This window comes from Cebidichthys violaceus, unplaced genomic scaffold (genome assembly GCF_023349555.1).
Source record: "Cebidichthys violaceus isolate CVI_PGR_0920_01 unplaced genomic scaffold, fCebVio1.0.p SCAF_2, whole genome shotgun sequence".
Taxonomy (NCBI): Eukaryota; Metazoa; Chordata; class Actinopteri; order Perciformes; family Stichaeidae; genus Cebidichthys; species Cebidichthys violaceus.
Window position 1 is genome coordinate 10,586,765 of NW_027176372.1, and position 15,389 is coordinate 10,602,153.

The 15,389-nt window shown below is 42.7% G+C and overlaps 1 protein-coding gene and 1 long non-coding RNA gene across 2 annotated transcripts in view; one reads left to right on the forward strand and one right to left on the reverse strand.

Annotated features, from left to right (window-relative positions):
• Nucleotides 1-15,389, reverse strand: part of tenm1 (teneurin transmembrane protein 1) — a 163,208-nt gene that overhangs the window by 94,765 nt on the left and 53,054 nt on the right. Inside the window, 1 exon segment of the mRNA XM_068714351.1 lies at nt 12,318-12,556. Coding sequence (XP_068570452.1) covers nt 12,318-12,556 — 239 coding nt within the window.
• On the forward strand, nt 2,903-4,556 carry LOC137875275 (uncharacterized). The gene is made up of 3 exons (XR_011103394.1): nt 2,903-3,231; nt 3,939-4,352; nt 4,452-4,556. It is a non-coding gene; the product is annotated as an uncharacterized lncRNA (long non-coding RNA).

Genomic DNA, 15,389 nt, shown 5'->3' on the forward strand with positions numbered 1-15,389 from the left:
CAAAGTTGAAATAATACAAACTGATGATGGCAACATAAACATACGGTAGCAGTGGTATTATAAACTCATCCAGGAAACTCCAGTTTGTCTACGATTCCTTGTTTTTGGACTAAAATATTTATCGGTCAGCTGATTGTATAGAAACCGACAGGAAAGGAAGCGGGTATAACTAACAAGTCCCCAGGTGAAGTGGACCTGGAGACGTTGCAGTTATGCGGCTTGTGTCTTGACCACTTGGCCACCGGTGTGCCGGGTGTTTCTATAATTGGGAACATTCACAACATCATCAAAAGAATAATCTAAAATGAGAATGTGCAGTAGCAAAACAAATACCTCAAGTTCCACTCACTTCTTGGTTTATAGGATTTGATACATTTTTGATCCTTCATAAAACACACACACACACTCCTACACACACGCTTCGACACAGCATGCAGTCAGTTATGCCAGCAGCATGAGCTCAGCATGAACCTTCACTCTCACTCTCTTTTTTCCCCCCCTCCTTGTCTGTCTATCCATCTCTCTTTAGTGTCCATCTTTCTCTCCGGCACTCCTGCAAAAACACACACAGCCATCACACGTTGGAGAGAGAGAGACTCAGAGTGAGTCCAGTCATTATAACCGGAGCGAGAGTGGCAGCAGCAGCGGCGGCGGCGGCACAATGGCGACAGCGAGCAGCAGTGCAGCGAGCTAACAGGCCGAAGCCCTCTCGCGCGCATGAATCATTGATCAGTGTGACAGTGAGATGACTGCCAGAGGTAATAGGACGGCACAGCTGTGAGGGGGTTCTGTGCTGAACCCTCACCGTCAGCTTCCCCACCGAGATGTGCGCGGAAGACGTGGCGGGCTGAAGAGAACGGTGCAAAGGGAGAGACCGAGGCGGTTAAGTAGTCGGAGAGAGGGCCGCTTGATGTAGCTTTTTCAGGCTTACTTAAACTACCGCGGAGAGAAATAAGGTGAACAGAAGAATCCGAGCTGGTGGAAAATGTGTGGATGAAGTTAGCAAAGGCAGCCGAGATAACAACCTCTCCATTGCGCCTCTTGTTCGCGAACAGCTGGAATGCAAAAGGCCTATGGAGTCCCGTATCTTTTTTCTTCCCGTGATTGTAATAAATGGCGACCCTGAACCACTACATTCTTTCCAATGCTCGTTCCAGATAGGATAGGTTTCCATGAAGCAGACCTTTTTAGTAGAAGCGGAGATAATACAAGCTCGCAGTTGCTGCTTGCAGTTGTTGTCAGGCATGTGTGTGTGTGTGTGTGTGTGTGTGTCTCCAGATTAGATAGAAATGATTGCGGCCTCCAGTGATGATTAGGTTTCACACTCGTGGTGGGAGAAAGAGTAGGAAATAGAGAAAAAAAAATAGTGTGTGCATTCCTGTTAAATGCCTGTGTTACACTACACACGGCTCTCTGGTGTTTGTAACAGCGCCGGGTTGGGCCGCGGAACACAATGGGTGAGATTGAGTGTGAATATACTGTCTTATCGATAGCTATTACAGCCAAGGTAGCACTGCAGTCGGTTAAAAATGATTTATCAATACTCTTGCACAAGCGGAAACACACCCCGGCTTGATTGCCAAGTTCTCTCCGCTCGTGCACGTGGCAAAGCCCGTCAACTGTGTTCCATCCGACTACAGCAAAGACCACAGCCCGGCAGCAAACACTTTCAAGAGCATCAGTCATTCGATTTAGCGTGTAGTTTAGCATGTACAGTGAAAGCAATTTCTCATCCCGAGTTCTGCATGGCTGTGTCAGCCTCTGGCTAAGCCACAACTTCTGAGGGATGGCAGAAAGAAAAGGTAGAGAGGGGAGAACGGAAGGGTGGAGTGGAGGGGAGATAAAAAAGACGCAGGAAGGTGGAGAGAGGGTAGTCCAAGGAAAGGAGGAGAGAGACAAATGGGGCAAACAAGTGTGAAGGAAAGGGACTTCAGAGGCAATAAAACAAATCTGTGTCCAAGTCAGCGTTAGAGTAGAGACTATGAGCCTGGGGCCCCGCCTGCCCTCCCGCCTTTTTCGCCTCGTCGGCCCTCGCTCCACTCTGACAGACGAGAGGCGCTAAAGTGTTTTTCTTACTCCCCTCCACAAAAACCCCTTGAAAGCTGCTAATACCACTGTCATCACTGCGCATGTTTGTGTGCCGACATTTGCTTGTGTACTCCAGTGTGCGTACTCCACAGCGTCTCGTCTGGTATAAGAAGCTCGGGACTCGTCGTCGGTGTGACCTTGCTAAATCTGGAATGGGAAGTCCTGTTTGGATTAAAAAATATTTTTTTTAAAAAAGGGGATGAAATGACAGACAAGAGGGATAAAGGCAGAGCGGAGGTGGCGACACACTTCTTGAATGATGAGATTTGCCGTGTATCCGGGTGTTTATTTACCAGCAGAACTCGCCGTCACTGTCATCTAGTTAGTCACGGTAGCGACAGTACACCAAGTACACAGATCTGCTTCCTGCGTCGCTCTGTTGTTCTTTCATTTCTAATCACGCCCACTCTCCCTTCCTGTCAGAGTCCCCCCCCACACACACACACCACCACTACCACCACTACTCTCTCTCTCTCTCTCTCTCACTGTCTGTCTCCCACTCGCTGTCTTACTGATCTGGTCCTTTTCTGAAAGCTGACTCATGTTACAACAGACAGAATAGCGCTAAATGAGGAGGGGAGCGGCGCCATGTTAAGATTCTCCCTCCGGCATTCAGCGTCAACCGATGTGAGCTAAAACACTTCAGAAAAAAAAAAACAGCGACTCACAACTGCCGTTCAGTCACATAGCTCACAGTCTCCGTGTGTTTGTGTGTGGGCGTGTCACTGCATTTGTGTGTGCGTGAGTGTCATAGAGAGGATGAGAAATAAAAAGTTTTTTTTTTTTTTAAAGTGTCTTGAGATGTCGTGCACGTCCGTGTGCACGTGTTTGAGAGCATGTACTTGCCTGTTGAACTATAGGAGCTATTGAGGCCATTTTCATTGCAGCCTCTCTGACCTTCTGGAGACATTTTACCAAAAGGGCTCTCTCGCTATTCAGAGCTTGCTTGACCAGGGTCTGTCTAGCCATTTAAAGCAATTTTACCAAAGGCTCCTGTAGCTGTTAGGGCAGTTTTAGCAAAGGCCAGCGGGTTTCTTAGAGCTGAATCAGACGACCGAAATAGAGGACTGAAAACAAAGAGAAAGTGGACCAATCAATACCGACCCCAATGAGGCATGAGGCAGCTGGCTGAAAGAAGCTGGGGTGAGGAGGACATACACACACATACACACACACACACACACACACTCACACACACACACACACATACACATTTTCGCACACACACGCTTACACACACACACACACATTTGGGCTCAGATACACAGGCATGTAAGGGTCACTGTTTTTTTCTGTTTGTTTGGTTGTTTTACAGATTTTTGTGAACATTTTGTAAAAGGAGCGGAACAGTTTTTTTTCACCATAAATTTCTATCCTCATGCACCCAAAATATGTTGCTTTCTTTTCTGCAAGAACACTAAACAACACCCCTGTTTACAGTAAACAAGAGCAGGAAAAGGCGTCCATGAATAGAAAGTGAAGAGAAAAATGAGGAAGAAACACAAATGTGTTACTGGTTACGCACCAGAGTCGGAAACATGGAGAACATTTTTTAATAATATGGTGTTACAATAACAAAACAAAAAAATTAAACAGCCAATTCTTTCATTTTATAAACTAGAAACTGAAAATAATGAGTCCTGAGTACATACACACGTACAGTGCCCTAAAACACACGTGTGCATAAGTGCACACATAGGAACTCAAGGTGAAAGCCCTCCCAGTGTGAGCTATAATTATGCAACAGATGAAAGAAATGTGTTGAGACAAAGAGAATAAAGCCAACACACAGTGCTGCATTGTGATTGAGACACCGTGTGACAGCACTTTTTTTTTTTTTTTTCTTTTAGTGTCCAACACAACTGTGCCGAGCCAGTGCACTCCTAATAGAAAGGGTTACAACATCCAGACCCTACTGGAAACAAGTTGTAGCAGCTGATCCTACCGACTCAGCATTGCTGCTGAGTAGATAATTGGTTGCCAGTTGCCCTCCTTGACAAGAGTTGCACAATGAAGACGATCGCTGCTGATCCCAGGCAAACAAGACGACCACCTGTACGAAAAACCCTAAAGGTTTAGAGAAGGCAACGTTTCATTAGGGCCGGCCCAACTCGACACTTCAGCAGCTTCATGCCCGACACCAGATTCAGCTGCCATTCTGACGTTTACCTCCGTGCACAAGCAATGGCCTCCTGCCCACCACCTGCTATCACACCAGACTGCAATCCTGTTCAGTCCACCGAGGTTATTATCATCTCAGCCTGGTAAGTTTCCAGAATTTTGCATTCATTGCATTGTGCTCTTTACAGCCTACCTACAGCTTCGTGAACTGATGTCGCTAAACGTTCCGAAATCTTGTGAAGCATTTCTTCCTACTCAGGGCAGCCATCACAGAGTACAGTGTGTGCATGATGGCCTGCAGACTGTGCCGTCTGATTGCACTCGGGGCACAGCTCAGACTGAATAAAAGTGGCAGATCTCCAGCAGAGTGAATCAGCACATTTCAGCTTTTCCAATTTACTGAAGGACTTGGGACTATCCTTTTATTTTGGGCATGTCTTTTCTTCCACATGGCTTTGTTCAAAAAGGCTTCGCTTCTTTGTTCCTTGTGCCCCTGTCTTACTGTTGGGACACTTCCTTAATTACTTTGCACATAAAGACTGAATCTGAAACTTATGAAATACGAGTTTGATAAAAATATGAAATACTGTACTACTTGTAACCGAGTTACTCTGTAGCTGAAATGTTCATAACAGCTACAGCAGCCAAGTCCTGATTTACTGTGAGTCCCTTTAGCTAAAAGAAAGAATAAAAAAAGGCAACGCTCTGCCTCATGTTTTTTTTCTATTCCTAAGGAAATTTCATTTCTATAGTAGGCGTGTTTACTGAAACACTGCAGCAAGAGCCGGGAGCACTGGTGCTGAAGATGGACAGAGCTCGCCGGCTATATGGCAAGTGAGAAAGCAGTGCTGGATCACTACCAGCCTCAGACCAAAGAAGCCTATGTTCCCTTATGTCTGACAGTAGGGGTGAGCAATATGACAATATATACTGTGAGACAAAATACATTTGCTGTGGTTAAACCATTTATGCAATGGCAGCTACCACTACCTAGCAACAGCAGCTTACTCAATCCAAGATACTGTACACAACAGCACTATTAGGGACCCAGAATGGCCAAGAATATTACTTCTAATCGGCGGATCGCTGGTTGTTGTCTTGTCAACGGGACAAAACAACTCTGATACTCCAAGCGATGCATAGTTTGTGTTCCCTTGTCACCAAGACAGTAGGCCTTTTTTCCATAGCAGACAATTTGACACGCCATGGCAGGAAAGTGGAGGTGACGACCAAGAACAATAATGAACAATATTTAAGTGTCCCACTAAGCTGCGACAAGAGTGACAGTGAGCCAGCATGCACAGTAGCTGGTCCCTGAACCTGCAGCGGCTAAATGGAAGTCATCTATCAATAATTTCAATTTGTTATAGCTGTTTTTTCTTTTCCTACGGTGACGAGTCAAAATATCTGACCGACTCTTAGAATTGATTGAATTTTGATTCTGTGATGAGTCTAAATCTGTTGTTAAAGTCTTCTTTTGACAGTAACTCAAGTGTATATCTGAGACAGGATGTAGGTTTATTGTCTTCCATAATAAAATATCAACTGCATCACATGGTAGGGGACCTGCTGCTGACTTCTCCGTGGTAATGTATAGAAGTTTTTCTCACAATATAAACTTAGCCTAAAGTGGACACATACCATCTGATAATATCATCACTTTTTTGTAAACATGTACCACTATAAATTCAGCATCCATCCATCCGCCCTCAACTCCACACTCCTCTGCACTTCTCCAGTGTTTGCAACTTTGTCACAAGATTTGAAAAACTTTTCAGAGCCCTTGAGCGCTTTTATTTATAAAAAAAGAAGAAGAAGAAGAAAAAAAAAAGAGCCTGTGCAACAAATCTAGCATCTCTCTGAGCAGACATCAGCTACTTTCCTCAGGTACTTTCATCAGCTAACAGCTCTCCCGTCTACATAACAGCTGCTAGTTATGCAAGTTGAGAGCCAGGTTCAGTCAACCGACCAGACAGTAAACATAAATTGACTTTGTGTGAGCCAGTGTGATGAACCACCGATCACTAGTCACAATTGTTTCCCTCCTTCACCCCCCACACACACACACAACAAATTGGAAAGGCCTTTCTTGGCTGTATTTGGAAGTAATTAAAAGCTAATTGTTAATTTAGTTTGCCCTCTTTTTTATGCTTTCTAAAACTGCTTCTTGGGCTTTCTGTCTGGATCTCATAAACGAACCAAATCCCAATCTAAACAGATGTCCACAGCCAACGAAACAAGCCCACCAGAGCTGTTTACGTCATCAGTGCTAGCTTAAATCAAAGCAGATGAAACTAGTACACAGTTTAGCTAGTACTGTAATTCACGTTTCCCTCTTTTAGCTTCTCGTTTCCCTCTTCACTTTCGTCTGCTAACTAGCCGCCTTAAATTTGGGTCGACAGTAATGCAACATCGACGCTAGCTGAATACGCTTACGCACAGTCAAATCAAACCTTAGCGCAGATGCGGACTGAACCTTTTGCATCCTAACATGGGGGTTCCAGCAGAAAGAGGGACACCATTTGTTTTTTGTTATTGGCTCCTAATTTAACACCTATTAAAATGTTCAGCTGTTCTTAATTTATGTATTACATTAATTACTTATAAACCTGAAACTGTGGAGAAAACAAACCAATTTAGCACAAGTCTTTTGACGGACACCTACAGCTTGCGGCTGTTCCACTAATATCCTCCTGACTGAATTTACATTCAGTTTTCATTAAAAGTATGTTTCTCATATCACTGCTTTCCTGGTGTCTAAGGCAAGATCGTCCTGAATATATTTTTTTTCCACATCAAACATGTTAAACGCTGTCATAAATCATTTGTCTACCTCACAACGTGGTTAATGATTGACAAGATTGTTTAATACATCACTGCCAATGCACTCACATTAGCACAGCGACAGTGAGAGCAGGCTGGAGCAAACGCCGGTGTTTACACCACAACCTCTCGTGTGACTGTCAGAAGATGCAGCAGCTGAAAGAGTGAAAAATGATTATGTTTCCCATCGCCTTACCTCTGTGGTCACACATGGCTCTCACAAAAATGATACAACAGCTGTAGGTGGCTTATTTGATATTATTTGCAAATGCTAGCTTTTCTCGCTATCTTTGTCTTTAGCATTTTAGCGGTCACCTTTCTGTCTGGATGTTAATTGTCTATGAGCACGGACTTAGACGAGGCCTTATGTAGTTCTGTGGTTGTCTCTCAGTGTTTCTGTGATGTGAAGGGCTAAAATGAAAATAAAGAAAGAATCATGTCTAATAATAACGCTCCAAGGTCTCCACAGATCCTTAAAGTCATACATATTGTTTTTAAATGTGAGTGCGTGTCGGAGTAAATGTCTTCTTGCCGTAATGTATCGTTGGCATAATGTGCTACTGAGATCCCAGTTGTAATTTTTCAACTTGTTATCCAGGGTGGTCAACACCATAGAAAAGGACAAGCACTTAATTCATTAGAAGCTATAATCAGCGCGGTGCCTTGAGACAGACCAGGCTGGCTAGGACGTTTGGAGGAGAAATCCAGATCAAGAGGGAGCGACTTAAGTACTGCTATTCACTTCTAGGCACCAAGCACATAGTCTGGTATTTACAATTCTTAATTAATCAGTTTGATGATTAATTGATTGATCAAATATAAAGTCTAAAATGGAAAAGAAATGCCTTCTTCAAATCTTCAATTTTGCTGGTTTTGTCCAACCAACAGGCCAAAACCCAAAGCTGTTCAATTTACAATGACATAAAACAGTAAATTATCACATTTAAAAATCTGAAAGCAGAAAATATTTGACATTTTTTGTTTTATAAACTATCCACATTGTCAATCGATGAAAATTGCTCATACTTACTTCATTGATCCATTCATTTGTACCAATTCACTCATGGATAACACCGTTTCAGGATTATTCTAGGCTACCCATTACATAAACGTTCACACTGATACAATTGCCTAATTAATCAATTAGTGGGTTGACAGAAAATATATACAATTATTTTGATAATCAGTGAATTATTTGTGTAATTCTGCAGGCAAAAAAAGCGAAACATTCCAATTCCAATGTGCTGTTTTCTCTGATATTCTTGTGGACTAAATATCTTTTGACTGTTTGTTGAACACAACAAGACATTTGAAGGCATCACCTCAGGCTCCGAGGAACCAAAACAATCGGCGGATTTATTGGTAATGGAAACGATCATTATTGCAGCTCTAATGAACGCACAGACGCCACACACACACACACTTTCTTTTTCCCCGTGTGTTCAGTCGCAGAGTGTACTCGATTTGACCCCCTGTGAATAATGGCTAACTTTTAAGGCAGATGCTTTGAATTGCCATCAAACTGTGAGAGCAGATTTACTGAAAGAAATAGCGTGAAAGTAATGAACTTAAAGCCACTAACGACTCATTTGGTTTCTTTATGGAACCGCCAGGACCCCTGAAGCAGCACGTATTGCACAACAGAACTATAAAGAAGATCTCAGCTTAAAGTGTACGCTGTCCACGCTTCCCCACACTTCTACAGTGAATCTCTCTAGTTCAATATTATACATATGCCATTAACTTGAATCCGCCTCTACCTTCATATCCGTATGTCACTCCGGTGTCTTTGTTGTTGCAAAAAAATAAATATTTAAAAAAATAAAAAGGGTGCAATGTGTCGCTGTGTGTGCAAGTGAGATATGATTCGGAGGTGATTATTTGATTGCAGGGTGCTTCTAACTCGCTCATTTCAATGCATCAGAGGCTTCTCCCTGTTGCCATAGAGATGATTATCTTTCATAACTGACACATCCCGCCCTCTCCTCATATTTGATTCAACAACCCAGGGTTGTAACTGTTTAAAACAGCAAGACATTCATTAATGCAGAAAATACTCTAATTAGCTTGCTTCTTTTTTTGACTACATGATAGAGCAATAGGTAGGTTGTGAGTGGGTTTTTTTTTCAGAGGCAGAACTCAAATGAGGCTTAGAATAGTAAAATTAGTTACTGTCAGTAGCAATATTCTTCAAGATTACAGATGCAATCTTAATCTGTCCTCTATCTCTCCTTAAATGCCCCATTCGCTATCATAATGCCTGCTGCTCATATCTGATGGCCGTGTTGTGCTTAATAACAAGCCACGACTGCAGGAGGGAGGGGTACGTTGGGAGATAAACAAATTAACAAAGCTATTCGCAGGCCCCGCAGCACCGGGGGGGGGGGGGGGGGGGGGGGGGTATGGGAGGAGAGGAAAGAGGGCAGTAAAGACAGAGAGGAGGCCTGCCTTAGCTAATCACAACAGGGGGCATACAGTGCACTGCAATCACTTAGGCACAGCATTATCTCCGCAATCACGCATCCTCCTATTATTGTGCTAATTGGAAACCTTAATTTCAGACATCATATTATTATCGTTTGCCGGGTTACTTTTCCACCAAGTTAATAAACACATTTGTGCACAACTTGCACAAAGAGCTTAAAGGACTGGCAGTGATTCTGAGGTGGGTCCCGAACTGTCAAAAAAATCTTTTTTTTTTTTGCTGCAAATCATCAAAGTCAGATTTTGTTTATTGAACTATGACCTCGCTGTTACACTACACTGGTCACGGCGCACCTCCACCGGTAACACGCTGAGCCACGGACGAGCACGGCGAGAAGTGTGAAGTTTGGCTGAGCGTCATGAGAAGAGATGAAGACTCAGCCAAATGTAACAGCTGCTCCACCATGATTTTCTCCGAGGAGGAGAAGCGGCATTCTGAAACGCTGCAGCTTGGCACGCCTGTAAAGGAATATGTCATTTTTTTGTGTTGCAAATGTCTTAATTCAGGAAGAGGCCTCCACAGTATCACGCTGACAGATAATACACACTGCAAGTTACCTACTTACAAGTTGTGGCTGTTCATGAAAATACTAGCCACTTTTTTGTTATCTATTTATTATTTTTTAGATTAATCCATTAATCATTTGGCCTTTAAATGTAAGAAAATTGTGAAAAAAAAAATCCAAGATAATGCAGTCATATTGCTATTACGTCTCACCAACACTCCAAAACCCTGAAGATATTTACTTTAATATGACATAAGACAAAGAAAAGTAACAAATTGTCATAATTGAGGAGCTGGAAATAAGGGATTCGAGCCTGAACATGTTTATTCTCTGTTGACGGTCAAATCAAGTCATTAAGCAATGGTTTCAGCTCTGCTTGCATGAGGTTGGTCTTATACATTAAAAAATTATAAATACATGAATAATAAATATAAAATGAAACAAGAAATGTATTGCTATTTGCTGAGAAACTTGTTCAGTGGGGAAATAATATTAAATATGTCCAAATTAACAAGAATAACCTGCAGGAGCTGATTATATTTGGAATGAAGGATGATTCATTATCATATTTTCAACACTGCTCGAATAAGATAATGAATTCTGTTTCTTATTATAATGACTATGATGATAAGATTTAATATTCAATAACAACCTGATTTAATGAGAGACGGACTCAAAATCAATAAAATTCAGCATGGCTGTTTGATGAAGATGAAAAAGAGAACTACTGGGGGAGAATGATTTTTTTTTCTTCCTCTCATCCTGTGAGTGGCTGTTAATGAATTCGTTAAAATGACTGAGTCATTATGTAATGAGGGAACCTAATCATCTGGTGGCCTGTGTCTCCACCTCTCCCCCTAGACAAAGACATTAAGTCCACGACCACTTTAATCTTGCTATTCGGACATCTTTGATGTACAGGGCCAACTTATCATCTGCGCTTGTACATCCCATACGTCTTGGCGCGGTTGCCGTGGCGATGTCAACATGGAGATCGATCATTGCCAAGCAGGAGTGGAGCATGACACCAATTAAAAGGTGATGTCGTCTCCGAGTCATCGCTCACGCTCCTCACTAATGCACTAATTACCGGGGCCGGGACATTAATGGAATGGCGCGGTTCGGCCTGGGGATTAATCTGCATGGATTCGCCGGTGTGCGTGCGTGATGCCTGTCTGCGATGTGTGCTTGCGTGTGATTAATGCAAACCCCCCGCCTGCTCCGCCGTGACCTTGAGCGCCGCCATAGGAGGGGAATGAACCGGCCGGGCGGAGGGTTGGGATATCTGGCTGGATGTGCTGAGGGTGGAGGGCCGGGCCAAGGTTGACGATGAAGAGGGAGTCGGTTGCAATCGGAAGGGGATCGATGAATAAATTGGGTATTTGACTTTGACAAACTCTGCGGACAATCTTCCAGACTGCAGAACAACCCCTGAAACTTTCTTGAATTTTAAAGATGCAAATGAGTTACTAAATTAGTGTGACTCCTAAAAATTGGACTTCATCTGTCTTCACGAGCGGCTCAGGAAAATGCTGCATGTATCGGCAGTAATAGTCAGTGGTGGAGGGAGTACTCACCATTCATTAGTTGCTACTAATGTAAATTGTGATCAAATAAAATAAAGGTCAATATTAAAGAAACTAGTAAAAAATAAACATAAAAAAATGCACAGACAATAAGGTAATGAATTGGATAGATTCATAAATTCAAGTAAAAAGGCTGAAAAAAATAAAGGTAGAAAAGTAATAAGGTGTGTGTTTGTGTGATCGTGGGTGTGTGAGCCAAACAGAAAAACAATGAAGGAGTTAGTACCTCATGGATGTGTGCATTCATCACAGAGTAAAGGCCAGTATTGTGCGCTTTAGTCCAGGATAGCTAATTTACAATTCAGACTTTTCTACAGAGGATCACATTTAGAATACACAGCCCGCTGTGTTTAAAGCCAACTCCTTCAGAGTAAGTAGTAGTAGTACATTTTCAGAAGTCCCGCTTTGATCCCTATCGATCTCCTCTCCTCTACTGTGTTTTTTTCTTTTTTTTTGTTCCTGTAATTTTTTACCGTTTGAAGCCTGCAACATTGCATGTGTGTAAAAATCCCTGTTTGTCTCCATATTTTGTATTGATTCTTTTCTAATTAATTAGGCAGTGTCTTGACAATCCTCCACTACCCCCCTGTAGACATCCTTTTTGAAAATGTAGATTTAAAAAAAAGAAATCAGAGCAAACAAAAGCAAATCTTCCCGAGCAGCTACGCACGACGGTGTGCTCGGTGGTGTAACGCGTGCCGGGACTCACCGATGACGTAGGTGAGCAGCAGGGCCAGGGTGAGAGTGAGGAGCGACGCAGACAGGGCCGTGCACTTCCAGTTGCAGCAGCGGTGAGGCTTGTTGAAGGTAAACAGCGGTCTGGTCACGCTGCTCCGTGGGAGAGGCCGGGGCGGAGGGGAGTACACCGTCCCAGAGGTCAGAGGGTAACCCTGCCCCGCCCCCGACAGGAGAGCCGATGACCCAGAGCCCTGCTTGAACAGGAAGTGTCTGCGGGAGAAACACAAAGAAGGAATTCATTGACTGTTCGATGATCCCCTCCTCCTTCAGTTACTGCTGCTATGCCTGTAAATCATATCAGAAATACTTTATTGGTCCTGGGGGGGGGGGGGGATTAATTAACTGTTAGTTGTTCCATTTAGAATACAAATAGACCTACATATAAACATAGAGAAGTTATAAGAAAAATGTGTGCATTGTACTACAATATACTAACATCAATATATGTAAAAAATTTAAATTGGAAATATGTGAAAATATGTATATAAAACAGTATTATTAACAATATGAATGTTGCAAGTGGGATCTATGATTAAATGTTTAAAATGCAGGAATGGTATGAATATGAATATGACTTAAATTATACAGTATAAATGAAGTATTAACGCCAGAGTAAATCAGAGTATTGCACAGTTGAATGATTGAAAAAGTACAGTTAAGTCAGTATTGCACAATTTAGATTTGAATAAATGAATAATGGGGTGATAGCTGCTGACAGGGGTGAAATAAGTCCAAGGGCCAGTCTGTTGACTCTGGAGGAGTTGGAAAGTTTGATGGCCACAGGCACGGGGACGCTTAAACAAAAAGAAACTGGACACAGAGTTGGAGGCGGCGCCCCGTTCATTCCTATGAAAGTTGCTCAGTGGTGCATTGAGTGTGAAAAATATGATTTCACTTTTACTGCTACAAGAGAAAAGGCTCAGATGATGATGTGTTCAGTGTTGGCTGGAGTTGCTGGAGTGTAAACTTCCTCAAATCCAATAAAGAGCAAGCCAGCACTGCTAACGCTAACCTAAACCCTGAAACCATGCCGTGCTAGACGTCAACAGAGCTTTCCTGAAACATAACCTGTAACTACACAAACTGATGCAGTTATTAATAATGTGCTCCTTGACCTTGGGGAGTAACACTGTTGGGCTACTTGTTAGCTGGAAATGCTAATGGTTGCAGCTGACATTAGAACTGATACAAACACACTGTTTAATCCGTTCCATATATTTCGTCTCCTTTGGAAAGGCCAGAAAACCCTTTATGGTTTTTCATGTACCAGTCATTTTGCAGTTTGCCTAAAATGTCATCACTTGATCATTTTATCCCATTTGATGGTGAAATTGTCAGACGTAGCACATGATTTCTGTAGCTATGTGTATAGTGTGTTTTGCAAGGTAACAGTGACCTTTGACCACCAAATTTGAATCAGTTCATTCTTGATTCCAAGTAGACGTTTGTGCCAAATTTGAAGACATTCGCTCAAGGCGTCCCTGAGATATCGTGGATGGACGGACAGACAACTTCCGTCCATTACACCACCCTCCATACTCTTTCCATGCTTCAGCCCTGTGCACATCACTTTGGCATGTGGAGAAACCTGGAAGTTATAGTTGGTAAGCTTTGATCGTTACTATTTGGAGCAGTTGAGTGAAAAAGGACAATTAATTGCCGCCCTATTCTTAAGAAGAGAGAGCCCCTGCACACAGTGTGTCCACACAAACCACCTGCTACCTCTGGGACCACTGTTTTTGTCTCATTAAGTAGATCATAGTGAATTTGGAAACAATATCTAACTGTAGGACAGCGCTTTAATCCTTCACCAATTATCTTAGCACGGACATCATCTTACTTGAGCTATCTGGCATCTTATTCGGATTCTATTTATAATAATCTGCACTCAGCGGAGTTCAGCCTCGCTCTGAAGTACGCCTGACTGAAACTCATTTAACGGGCCCCCAAGGTGGTGAGATTTTAGAGGAGACCCCCTCTTTTTCTAAGTGACACATAGAGGCTGGCTAAGGATTCAAATATGACACACAGGACGGACTGCTCTACTTTACCACTGCATGGTAGATACAGCCCTCTCAAACCTCACCTGTTGAGGAAAAAAAGCTCTCAGTGCTGTCCCAAACTAAGCCCTTCACATCCCACATGTTTGGCCGCATTTGTGTGCTTTTAATTTAAGTGGTCTCTTAAAAGTCGCAGGCGATGCATCATCAAAGATTAATCCCGAAAGCTAAAATCAAGGAAGAAAAGTAGCCTAAGGAAATCCCTAAGCGCTACGACTTTACTTGCAATTTATATCATGTCCCACCACAAATTTGTTTCTTCGAGGTGAGCAATATATGTGACAATTGTAAAGAGCCGACATTATTCACTGTTAACGCACTATAGCCAGTTAAACAATAGAAAACAATCTACATAATACACCCACAGCACGCTATAGATAATGTATTAGCTGCAGAATATGAGATGATAAGCATCTCATCCAGTCCAAGTCCCTCATCAGAGACGAAGCCCAAATTTGTGCCTCTCATCGTGCAACATGATGAGCAGCTACTGTAATGCAGAGCAGCACTGATATGAAAGAGAATGGAAAAGCCCCGGCAGCAGAGGATCAATGACTTACCTATTCCTTTTTAGACTCATCAAAGCGACTACTTAAGTTATACGGCCGTATTAGTTAAACGGAGACGAGGCTCATTTTCATTATGAAAAAGAGTGCGTTAGATGGCGGATGATGATAGGAAAGTAAGCTGAAGGGCAATTAATCTAGGTAGCATTTCATCTATATTGCGTTCAGATAATGGAGGACGAGGGTTGGACGGTGTCAGATGAGGAAGCAGAAATAGTCGTGGGTTCGGAAATGAGGCAATTTGGAAAATAACAGTCTGGGCTGGCAATTATAAGCAGTCCCAGCTTGTTCTGGCCACATTGAATTCCATCAAAGGGCCAAAGACTGATGGTGTGGGGAAAACAAAGGCTATATTGGGGAAGCAAAAAAAAAAAGCAGGTATGATTCTTTTTTTTCTTTTTTTTTACCCTCTGCAGT